Here is a 12,041-nt window from a genome sequence, read left to right on the forward strand (position 1 = left end):
ACCTTCATCCATATCAATAGGATCTGGCCTGGCTGGTTTGGTTTCTGGATTTGGATCAATTTCACCAGGTTTAAGTTTCCGAGGATCATCAGCAGTTTCTTCCTCATTGTCTCTCTGAGCAGCTTTGTCCCTAAAAATACATTGCATGCATGTTACAATGGGCTCTGTACTCCTGCAGGTGCATTACCAGCCCTTTCTCAAAACTCTCCACAAATGGATCAAACTAGAAAGCTTGTATCATACATTACACTTCTCATATAATTCATAACTGCAGAAAAGATTTATGAACACGGTAAATTCAGATAACATTAAATTAGATGAGAAGGAAAAAACAACATATCGTAATACAAGAATGAAATATTATATAAAATATAACACTGACAAAGCTGACAGCAGAGAACTCAATCATCAGAATTAAAAAAGCTCACAAGGGAAAACAATTTTTCCTTCTCATGGTCCAAAGAAACCCTCTGCAGCACAATGAAGTGATGGCTGCATATTCAGCTATTACAACAGCATGGGTTTTCTGCTGTTTCTTTTCCTCCTTTCTCTCACATACTCACTCATGCTTATCAGAAGGACAAACAACACCCACGTAAACCTGAAACTGCAGCTCAGAAAGTGGGTCAGCCTTGACAATACTGTATTCAAGCCAGTTCTCCTGAATTCCACGTGCTTCCTCCTTTGTGTTCACAGAATCACAGAATTGTAGGGGTTGGAAGGGACCTCCAGAGATCATCGAGTCCAACCCCCCTGCCAAAGCAGGTTCCCTACAGCAGGTCGTGTTAAGCACATCAACAATAAAGAAATGATTCTTAGAGACTTGCTAGTGGAAGGACTCAGTCTACTAGCAACCACCATTCTTTAGCATAAATGGAGAAGAGAATGATGCATCTATACAACAAATTGTGCAGATTTTCCTGCTGTGCATCTCTAGTAAAGCAGGAACTCACAGAAGAAACTCATAGTGCTCCAAACACTGTGCGGCTGTTCTCCCAATGATCGGGGCGATGGTTCTCCACTGGGTTGGCATTAGCTTGGCCAGGTGCAACAGCTTCTCTTCTTCTTCTCGTGACCACTCTGTCTTTTTGATGCTTGGATCTAACCATTCGTACCTGTTGGAAAGCGAAAAACCATTCAGTGGGACAGTCCTGAGTCATCTATCAATTTGTCTTCAACTAATTCACTGGAGTGTTTCCTCAAATCATCACAATGAGATTTCATAGAATCATAGAATGGCTTGGGTTGAAAACCTTGCTGTGTGCAGGTCACCAACCAGCAGCCCAGGCTGCCCAGAGCCACATCCAGCCTGGCCTTGAATGCCTGCAGGGATGGGGCATCCACAGCCTCCTTGGGCAACCTGTGCCACTGCCTCACCACCCTCTGGCTCAAAAACTTCCTCCTCAGATCCAACCCAAACCTCCCCTGTCTCACTTTAAAACCATTCCCCTTGTCCCATCACCATCCACCCTCACCAACAGCCGTTCCCCTCCTGTTTATCCACTCCCTTCAAGTACTGGAAGGCCACAATGAGATCACCCCACAGCCTTCTCTTCTCCAAGCTGAACAAACCCAGTTTCCTCAACCCTTCCTCATAGGAGAGCTGCTCCAGCCCTCTGATCATCTTAGTGGCCCTCCTCTGTACCCATTCCAGGAGTTTCACATGTTCCTTGTGCTATTACTTTCAATCAATAGGAACGTGTGTTATTCACAAGAGAAGTAATCAAACAATCTCCAAACTACAGTTCCTCTGCAGACAGAAATTCATCTGCAGTTACTTCTAAATTGCCACTAATTAGGAATCCAATTCTCCCAGTTGTGGAGTTCCCCACTTACCATCTGGCTTTGCACTGCTTTGCTGATTTCCGATGCAGTAAGGAAGCAATACGAGACCACTGGTTTTTGCCATATTTCATCACAGCTGCTTTCAGAATTTCATCCTTAGAACGAAAAGAATGCATGTTGTTATGAATGACAACTGGCAAAATGGCAAGTTTGAGCTCAAGAAGACAACACAACGGGTTTCATCTAATGGGCTGCCCAATTGGAACAGCATAGCATCACTCCTTCTACACATTTTACTTTCCAGGTACATGAGGATTTGCATTCCAGAGACCACTAAAATCAATAAGAAGACAAGGTATGAAAAAGGTGAGGGATGCTTACTGTGGTCTACTTCACAAGTCTTCTGGAATGATTGGTTTCAATGCTCTCTTATGCAGTTTTTAAAGGCTCTGTACATCTTCCTTGAGTAACAGAGGTGAAGAGGTAGAGAGGTGCTTTTGGCAGTTTGGTAATGATAAAATAAAATTACATACCTCTGGGTGGCTTCTTTTAAATAATACCATAACAATACCTTTTTTTGGCATGGGTTAATTTAATTGAATATGGTGTTACAAAAACAAGGAACTTTGTCTACCTTAAAATATATCACCTCAGTGTTTAGAATGCTACATGCTGAAGAGCAGATCCCAAAGCCCACAGACTTACAGGGGAAAAAAATCGAATAGGAGCCAGGCTGCCCACATGCAACAAATTGTGCACCGAGATCTGATCAAAAGCTACATATCTTATCTTATCTTATTAACTGTCTTTCAATCCACCCATCAGCCCCTCTCTCTCCTTTTCCCTCAAATAAGCAGGTTCACAATTTCTGATAACCTCACAGGTCAGAAAGCGATACTTAAGTGCACCAAAGCTATTTGCACAGCCTTCTACATCACAGATGTTCCTCTTCTAAATCCTAATAAGCGCTTGTAGCTGTGCTCAGAATCTGTTCAGCTGCACGGTGCAGATGCTACTCGTCAGGGACAGATCCTCTGTCTAGCACAAACAGCTCTCAGAGCACAGAAGCACACAGCAGCTTTAAGCCCAGACGATGATGAGCTCTGGTTTGAGCTCCTGCAGGAAATAATTCATAAATTATTCCTACTTATAGAACAGCATTACCAAACATCTCTAAATCCTTCCTTGGCTTCTGAATTTTTCCCTTGTGTTACATGGCAATGCAAAAGCCATACTGATTACAATAGTGGTGGGTGCTTTTGCAAACAACCAGCCATCTTCCTAAGGACCTGATACCACCCTGTTCCACGTGGAGCATTTTTAATGCTGCACATAGAACCACAATGTTAATTAAATAGCACTAAAAATGCTATTTCATCTCTGGAGTGAAACAAAGATCTACATGACCTACTGCTGTTTCTTTTAACAATTCTAGATAACCACAAAAAGAGAGTAAGCACCCTCTGCAGACCTCCAATTTAGAAACAATTAACAAGCTGCCATAAACCTCAAGTGCTTAAAAGCCCATAAAGTACATAATATATTTATCTTCCACTGATTCTTCTCGTTGCTTTCTAGAATCACATACAGATTTGATCTTCGAAGTATACTGTTGCAGAATTCTGGATTATACAGTGTCAAGTATCTCCTTTACCTCTGAACATCTAATAACAAATTTTCACATCCTTGAAATGTGCTATTGCTGTCTTTCTCACAACCATGTGCAGTTCTGAAAGCATGTGGTGGCAAAAATGAGAGCAAGGGAGTTGTGTTTTGTTTGTTTTATTTTTCTGAAAGATGTAGATTCTTATGGATAAAATACTCTGGGCTGCAGGTGATGAGCTCATAGCCATCCTCATTGTGCTACAGAATCATAACATGATTGAAGCTGGAAAAGATCTCAAAGATCATGAGGAAGTTTTTCCCCCAGAGGGTGGTGAGGCACTGGCACAGGTTGCCCAAGGAGGCTGTGGATGCCCCATCCCTGCAGGCATTCAAGGCCAGGCTGGATGTGGCTCTGGGCAGCCTGGGCTGCTGGTTGGCGACCTGCACACAGCAGGGGTTGGGACTGGAGGAGCGCTGTGGGCCTTTGCAACCCAGGCCATTCTGTGAGTCTATGATCATCTAATACAACAGTCAGCCCACCTCCACCATACCCAGTAACTACGTCCCTCAGTGCCACATAGAATCATATCACATCTACACATTTTTTGAAAACTTCCAGGCAGAGTGACCCCACCACCTCGTTGGCAGCCCGTTCCAATGTCTCACCACTCTTTCAGAGAAGACATTTATCTTAATATCAAGCCTGAACTTCATCTGGCACTACTTAGAGCTATTACCCCTGATCCTCTCACTGTCTCCTGGAAGAAGAGGCCAGGCCTCACCCTGCTACACAGCCTTTCAAACAGCTGTGGAGAGTGACAAGGTCACAGAATCAGAGAATGGCCTGGGTTGAAAAGGACCACAATGTTCATCTAGTTCCAACCCACTGCTATGTGCAGTGTAACCAACTACCTGACCAGGCTGCCCAGAGTCCCAACCAGCCTGGCTTTTGAATGTCTCCCCTGAGCACTCATTTACACATTAAGGGCTTTTAGGTCACATTCCCACCCCCTCCAACCACCTTCGGGGTGCAACAACTCTGCCTACACACTATTAGGCCCACTCCAGCCTGAGAAAAGGACATCTGTGGATGCAATACAACCCATACACATCCCCCAGCCGCTGCTGAGGAGAAGGGTCTGGAAGACAAGATACGTGAGGAGTGCCTGAGGCAACCGGGTCTGTTCCATAGCAGAGGAGGAGCTGAAGAGTAGCACTGAGCTCTGCTGACAGCGAGAGTTGAGCCAGGTATGCTAGCAGCAGTCTGTGCCCCGAGCTGCCTACTGCGCATGCGCACCACCACCCCTGCGCCCACGCCTGCGCACCGCTGCAGAGCAACCCCCCCCCCCCTCCCCCCCCCACATACACCACACACAAACCGCCGGGGCCCCAACCGAACGAACCGAGTCCTACCTCGGTGTTCCGCCACACACCGCCTTTAATCATAATCCGCGGCATCTTGGCGGCGAAGGGGATCGACTTCCTGCGGAGAAAAAGCGGCGATGGGAAAGGAACGCCGCTCGCTACGGCGGGGCCGGCCCACCCTCGCGCAAGCGCCGCTGACACTGTGCGCAGGCGCACAGGCGTGAGGGCGCGAGGGGGAGGGAGCGGGGTGCGTGCGCATGCGTACTGCGCGATGGAACAGAGGTGGGGCGCTCTGCGCATGCGCCGCAGCCTCCTCAGGAGGGGCGCCTGAGGGGGCGGGTTGAGCGCGGGCTGATCATCGCCCCGTCAGCTATTTATCCTATTTATGTGCGTCTTCAGTGCTGACTGCTGGCTCCTTGGGTCGAACGTGCCGCTGTAGCACCCTAGCTTCCTGGGGAAACGCAGCCCGAGATTGGGCGCTATCACGATCAACCTTCTGCTTTTTCCAGTGTACAATTGCCTATCGCATCACATAGTTGCGTTCACAGCAAAATAATAAACGCTTTGATTACAAAATCCATCGTGATTTTGGACAGGCTCCGGACCCTGAGCGTACAGCCATTTCAGCCGTTCCCCCCTAAAACAAACGCAGGCACAGAACAAAGCAAACTACGTTTTTATTTTAAAAATGAGCACACTTTCGCCTCCAAACGTCTCTGAGGTGGAAGACAGAGAATCATTTCTGCCCCAAACGTTAATTACTAGCAGCAACCACCTGCAATAATAACGCTTGACAACCTTAAGTTCCACCTGCAAATATCTTCTTGCCCCCATCTGCAACTAAACAAAACTTCTGCTCTTTACAAACTCTTTAAAAATTTGGATCCTCCATGTATGTACAACATACTTATAAAACGCTGCTTTCCTCCAGATTTAGCTTTCCTAGCCTTACACATGTATGGGCTTCCAATTCTCTTCAGTACTTCTGTTTCTTCTTCACATCTGTTCTTGCGATGCTTTCTTCACCTGAGCAGAATCAAGATTAAAAAACCTCCAAATCTGCACAACAGTGTCCTTGTTGCTTCCCAGGAACACCTCCATTTATCCCTATTAGGATATTGTTTCTCACAACAGTGTCGGCTGGTTGGCTCAGTCACATTAAGATCTTCATTGTCCTCCCACTTCCAAAGAGTGCCCTCCAGCTTATCGTCAGAACATCAATCCGTGCGATTCCATCCACCTCTGAAAAACTGTTTTCCTGCACTACCAGAAAGTCACTGCAAAATATTATCTGTGCTTATAAGAAAATCTTAAGTTTGAGAACAATAATAAAAGCAATGGCAATTTCACGTTTAAATTCTCTAAATTAAGCTACAGGCTTATTCTGCTGTTTCGTGGGATGAACTGTAACATCAGGAAAAATGACCACCACTCCTTTGCAGTTGTCTTTTCGCACACAAGAGGGTAATAGTGCTTTCATAAATACCACTGAACATACATTCACTGCTGTCCAGAGTTTCAAGCACAACATCACTGTTAAACATGCAAATATTTGAAGTTTGAATCTTTATCATGCAATACAACTGCCGTTTGACACAAGTGGTCCCTTGGATGTATTCTAGACGCACAGCAAACCTTTTTAACAACCTAAGTTTTACTGTTCAAAGACTGGACCAGACAATCTTACAGGTCTCATCCAACCTTAAGGATTCTATGATGGTGTTTTCAATTTACACTGTCAGCAAATACTTACATCGGCAGAAAGGATCTTCAAACAGAATGACATAGTGTATTTTAAGAAACAAAGAGTACAGTAATTACTAGTCTGAGAAAAGACAAGGCATTTCATACTAGAGTAACATTAGACATCTCCACGAAGTTTGTGAAGGTTAACTTAAGGATTTTCAGTATCATAAAATATTTCATTAAGAGAAAAATTGCTATTCCTATGAAACTACTGAAAGAATTATCAGGAGCAACTACAGACATGATGAACTACCTAAAGAACATTTTACATTTATACACATACAGAAAATACTTCCGCAGCACACTTAACCTGTGATGACATTACTATTTTGTGAGATACAAACTTGTTCTCTTGTTAAGTATTATGGAAGAGCCTGGCAGCAAGGAACACAACTTGGAGCAGGTGGGAGTAAGCTTCAAATCATACTAATAATTCTTAACTGAAAAACGATTACTATATGATACAGTGTGAACTTTTATCCCTCCTTTTAAGCATTCCTGCTGTTAGACTTGTTTTTAAACATGAAAGGAAGTGGCATAAAACTGTTTATGCTGCTGAACGCAGGCCAATTCATAACTCTGACCTTACAGAATAATTTTTCAGTTATGCAGGTACGAAGAGGTGTTCCAACGTCTTGAGCTCAGTCTTCACTAGAAATAAGTTCACAGCAGAACCTGGAGCAAAGCAGAATTCTGAATTGCACTCCTGACCACAACACTGGCTTTGTCCACTAACAGCCACATTTCTAGGTACAGCAAGGAAATGTACAGAAATAAATAAACCTGGGACATGCAAAGCTCTCTAGAACTGAGCATTAGCTTGCAAGCCCCAAGCTTACATTCTAAAATTATATTGCTACTTATGATTTTCTAAAAGCTTCTTACTGGACATCACATTACACTTGCTGCACTTTTGGTTTTTTTCTTTTTATGCATTTTTACATGCTTTTGGAAAGCACATTTATCTACTGTAGAAAAATCACACTTTCTGCAGTGAAACTTCACATGAACCAGCAAGTGGCGCTTCAGGTGGCTGGACGTGCGGAAAGCAACACCACACTGCCCACACTTGAATGGCTTCTCCCCCGTGTGAATTCTCAGGTGCTGCTTGAAGTTTCCATTGTGAACTGTGATATAGCCACACTCTTCACACGTGTACGTTTTGACAGGTAGTGGCTTTTGTTCACTGAGGGAGTCAGTAAACGAGCTTTCATTCGCAGCATGTGAAGCCAGATGCTGTTTTAAGGACAGCCATTTGTTTGTTGAATAGTCACACTTCCTGCACTTGAGATGCTCCGTATTGCAATGCAGGACTTGGTGCCGTTTCAAGTGACTGGAGGTACGAAACTCCTTCTGGCAAACACTGCAGCTGTAAGGTTTCTCACCTGTGTGAGTCCTTATGTGTAGTCTGAGGTTGCTTAAGATGTAAGTAGAGTACTCACACTCTGCACACTGATAGAATCGTGGCTCACTCTGCGCTAGCAAATCATCTTTGTCTGCCTTGGTATCTGTCTGTTCTCCATACATTCCTGAAGCAAGCATCGAACAAACTCCACCGAAACTCTGCGAGGAGCCAAAATCACTTTCTGGACACGTGCCTACCTGCATTTCATGATGCAATCCAAGATTCTCCAGATGGCTGTCTGCATAGAAGTAATGGTTGAATTCATATTGATCATTGACATGAAGCAGCCTGTGTCTCTGCAAACGGTTTGAAGTTTTAAAAGTCTTGTTGCATTCCTGACACACAAACTGTCCTTTATCAGCATGTATTTTAAGGTGCTGCTTAAAGTTGCTATGAAGAGCAGTAGCATAATCACAGTGTTTACAATTGAACAGTTTGAACACAGACAAACTGGAAGGCCACACATCCTTGGACTTACAATATGCAGCATTGTTTTTACTGTCTTCAATTTGCGAATGAGAGGTTTCAGGACTGAAGAGAGGGTCTTCTTTGTAAGCTACAGTGTTCACTTTGTACGAATCCTGAACTTCTGATCTACTCCCAAAAATAGGTGAAATGTTCTTGAAGTGGCTGTTTTTGGTAAATGCCCTTCCAGGGCACATTTTCTTATTGTCCTGCACATCACCTGCCTGCACAAAGTCTATTTTTGAAGCCAGAGTTTTACACACTCCCCCAGTGAGACTATCATCTTCATTAGAAAGAGGTCCAGGAACACAGCCCTTGGAATCACTTTCAATTTTGCATCCTTTGCTTTTAAGATATTCATTGCTCTGATTCATATAACCATTAGCACTCACCTTGAGCTGTTCATGGCATTTCTTATGAAAATTGAGATGACCTCTAGTATAAAAAAGTACGTTACATTCATCACAAGTGTAATTCTTGGAAGGTCTCCGAGTTCTCTTTCTTCCACTTCCAAAGCTGACTTTGCACGGTTCCTCACTCACGTGCAACCTTCTGTGTCTCTTTAACCCACGGATGCTTGTAAATGCTGACTGGCAGAACTCACAGGAATATGGTTTTGGCCCTGTGTGCATGTAGCTGTGCCTAACCATGCTGGCAAAATACAGTGAAAAAAAGGTGCAGAACCTGCACTTGTACAGCTTATACCCAGCATGCCAGTACATGTGATTTAACATGTAAGATAAGGTAGGACAAGAGTAATCACACTGAGGACACTGGTAAGGTGGTCTCTCTTTATGTGCCTTCATGTGATGAATAAAAATCCTAGGATTTGATGAATCAAAAAAGCAAAGTTTGCAGGAAAAAATAACTGGAACGCCCAGAGATGTAAAATCTCTTTCAATTTTGATGAAGTATTTCTCATATTTACTTTCTTTTTTCTTTCTTTCCAACTTTCTTTCTTCAGTTCTTTGCCTAACTCTTCTAGCACTCATTTTATTTTTTCTTTCCTTTTGCAACTTATTCATCTTATGAAGCTTAAGGTGGTTCTTCAGGTTGACAGAAAAGAAGAAGGTTTTTTTACAAAAGCTGCACTTATGTGTTTTTTTATTTTTATGAGCCGAATAAATGTGCCTCTTCAGAAGCGCAGAGCTTTTATATGCAGAACTACAAAATTTGCAATTAAAATTGATTTTATCATGCTTATTTGTAGAACAAGATGCTTTAGGAAGAGGTTTGATGCTCATGCTATTACTTAGCCATGCTAAATCTTCCTGCTGGCCTTGAATTTCATTTGGCCTTTCACGAGGGGAAATGATACGTTGCTGCCGACATCTTTTCTTAAAGACAGGCGTTAATGACTTATAAATATGCTCTTCAGGAGTAGCTGATACTGCAGAAACAGAAGCATTTATCTCCAGTTGCCCTGCATCTTCTTGCAATTCTTCTTTAGTAGAACATCTATGAATAAACTGATCGAAACTCAGTTCTGGTTCTTCTTTCAAACCATGCTGCAAAACAGAACTCAGAGTTTCATCCTCAGATTTGCTTCCCTTCTTTGTTTTGATGTTAGCTTCATTATTTCCATTCCTCAGAGAATCAGCATCTATGGAGATAAAAGAAGAAAAAAGATTTTTTTTTGCATGACATTTCCTAGAACATCTAAAGGTCACAATTAATTGGTAGTAATAATGTAAAACAGCCTAATACGCCTCCTTGCTCTTTATCCCCCTAAGAAAATGCTGTCTAATCTCCACTTCTTTCCTAACGTCTCTCTCCACACTTCTCCCTCAATAACATTTACCATTGGTTTAAGAGAAGTTCTGCTTGGAGCCTCTTTCTTTCCACTGTGCTTTTTCTCTCAAAGCTCTGAATTGAACAGAACAACAGCATGTTTTCATGGAATATCTTTACACCAGAATTCCTGTCAAAGCATTGACGTGTGCTGCAGTGCCATTCCTCAGGAGACATTCTGCTATCTGCTTTGTCTAAAGGGCACGTACTCTTCCCTGTGCTTTCCGTAGTATCTAAGAAAAAAAAGAAAAAAGAAATGCAAAAACCCCATCTGTTCCCCAAGTTTTTGTTTACAAATCTTCTCCCCTCTTTCACAAGTTGCGGAAAAATGAAGTGGTACCAATTCCTTTTGGTTTCAAGAATTACCACATCAGTCTGTGAAAGCATTATGCATACTCCAGGAGATATCTGCTTGAATGCCTGCCGGCATTCAAGGCCAGGCTGGATGTGGCTCAGGGCAGCCTGGTCTGCTGGTTGGTGACCCTGCACACAGCAGGGGATTGAAATCAGATGAGCATTATGCTCCTTTGCAACCCAGGACATTCTGTGATTTGGGTGCACAGGAATTAAATCTATGTTGGAATGATTAATCTATCATAAACTATTCTGCATTCTTCCTACACATTTTCCCACCTATTTCAAACTTGAAATTTACTTCAACTCTTGGACAATTCTCATTAACAAGTTACCTTCCACTTCAAGGTCTGTCCCCATCTCCTCGTGTACTTGAGGTTGCTTCTCTTGGCTTTCATCACAAAGAACACCCAGAACACAGGCAAGTTCTTCATCTCTGCATGTTTCTGGTAACACCAGCTGGCCACAGCTGCCGGTGGTCTCATCTCTACCTTCACTGTCAGCAGCAGAGAGGAGAGGAATCTTTGGAATGGCATCATTATCATTACACACTTTCCTGCCATTCACTTCACTTATCTTTGCCGGCTCAGTTTGACATGGCGACGTCAGCAAAGCAGCGCTGTGACTTTGTGCATCCTTGCTTATCCCAGTGCTTATAGATAACTCTGAATTGTTACACACGCTCTCAGGGATCTGTTCTTCTTCAGAGCACTCCACACTGCTGTCCTGATTTATGGTCCCATTCAGTTCCTCCCAAATATTTAAACCCTTACTACCACTTGATGGCCTCAGGCAGCCTTCCGACACGCAGCAACTCCCAGCAGCCTCCTGCTGCTCCTCCCTCAGCTCTGGAATCATCGCCACCTGCTCCTGGGCCTGCAGAAACTCCTCATCGCTCAACACAAACACGGTGACTGGGAGAAGGATTTCAAAGAGCTCCGGCTCTGAAGACAGAAAAGAACGCCGCGTTGACGTTACTCCCCAAACTCTCTCAGTAACCCAATCCCTTGAAACGAAAGAACACGTAGTGCAGCCCCCAGGCACGGCGCTCCCTCAGCCCAAGACGCGGCCACTCCTTCACCTCCCTCCCCCTCCCCCCCCAACCCGCAACGGCGCCCACAGAACGGCCGCAGCAGCGCGACTCGAGCCCTGCCGGCTCCTCAGTGGAGCACCTACCGCTAAACTCCTCCTCCAGCTTCGCCTGCTCCACCGACACCGCCATCCTCGGCCCGAGCGCGGCTAACCCCGCAACGCCAGCCAGCAACGGCCGCCTCTCCTCCGCACCGTCACCGCGCCTGCGCGCGGAACAACTTCCGGGGGGAAAGGTCACGACTGCCGCCTTCTGATTGGACGGAGCGGGGGGCGTTGCGATCCCGACGTTGCGCCACGCCGTTGTGAGGGGCTGAGCCCGGCTGGGCGGGCGCCCAGCAGCGGGGCGGCGGTTGGAGTCCCGCCTTCAGGCCTGGCGGCCATCTTTTTGTTGTCATCGGTAACGTACCCGTCCGCTGAGACTGGGTCTAAAAGC

At 44.6% G+C, this 12,041-nt stretch overlaps 2 protein-coding genes across 2 annotated transcripts in view; both read right to left on the reverse strand.

Moving 5' to 3' along the window:
- CDC5L (cell division cycle 5 like) overlaps nt 1-4,978 on the reverse strand; it is a 31,386-nt gene extending 26,408 nt beyond the window's left edge. The window contains exons 1-4 of the mRNA XM_048935328.1: nt 4,804-4,978; nt 1,837-1,940; nt 954-1,115; nt 3-130 (exon numbers count right to left, since the gene is read on the reverse strand). Coding sequence (XP_048791285.1) covers nt 3-130; nt 954-1,115; nt 1,837-1,940; nt 4,804-4,848 — 439 coding nt within the window. The 5' untranslated portion in view covers nt 4,849-4,978. The remainder of the gene's footprint in view (nt 1-2; nt 131-953; nt 1,116-1,836; nt 1,941-4,803) is intronic.
- Nucleotides 4,979-5,417: 439 nt separating this feature from the next.
- On the reverse strand, nt 5,418-11,834 carry LOC125688818 (zinc finger protein 493-like). The gene is made up of 3 exons (XM_048935324.1): nt 11,693-11,834; nt 10,852-11,460; nt 5,418-9,974 (listed from the first exon to the last, which is right to left on the reverse strand). Exons 1-3 carry the CDS (start codon nt 11,736-11,738, stop codon nt 7,393-7,395), a joined length of 3,237 nt encoding a protein of 1,078 aa, XP_048791281.1. The 5' UTR covers nt 11,739-11,834; the 3' UTR covers nt 5,418-7,392.
- Nucleotides 11,835-12,041: the final 207 nt, after the last annotated feature.

The sequence above is a fragment of the Lagopus muta genome, chromosome 2 (genome assembly GCF_023343835.1).
Source record: "Lagopus muta isolate bLagMut1 chromosome 2, bLagMut1 primary, whole genome shotgun sequence".
Lineage (NCBI taxonomy): Eukaryota > Metazoa > Chordata > Aves > Galliformes > Phasianidae > Lagopus > Lagopus muta.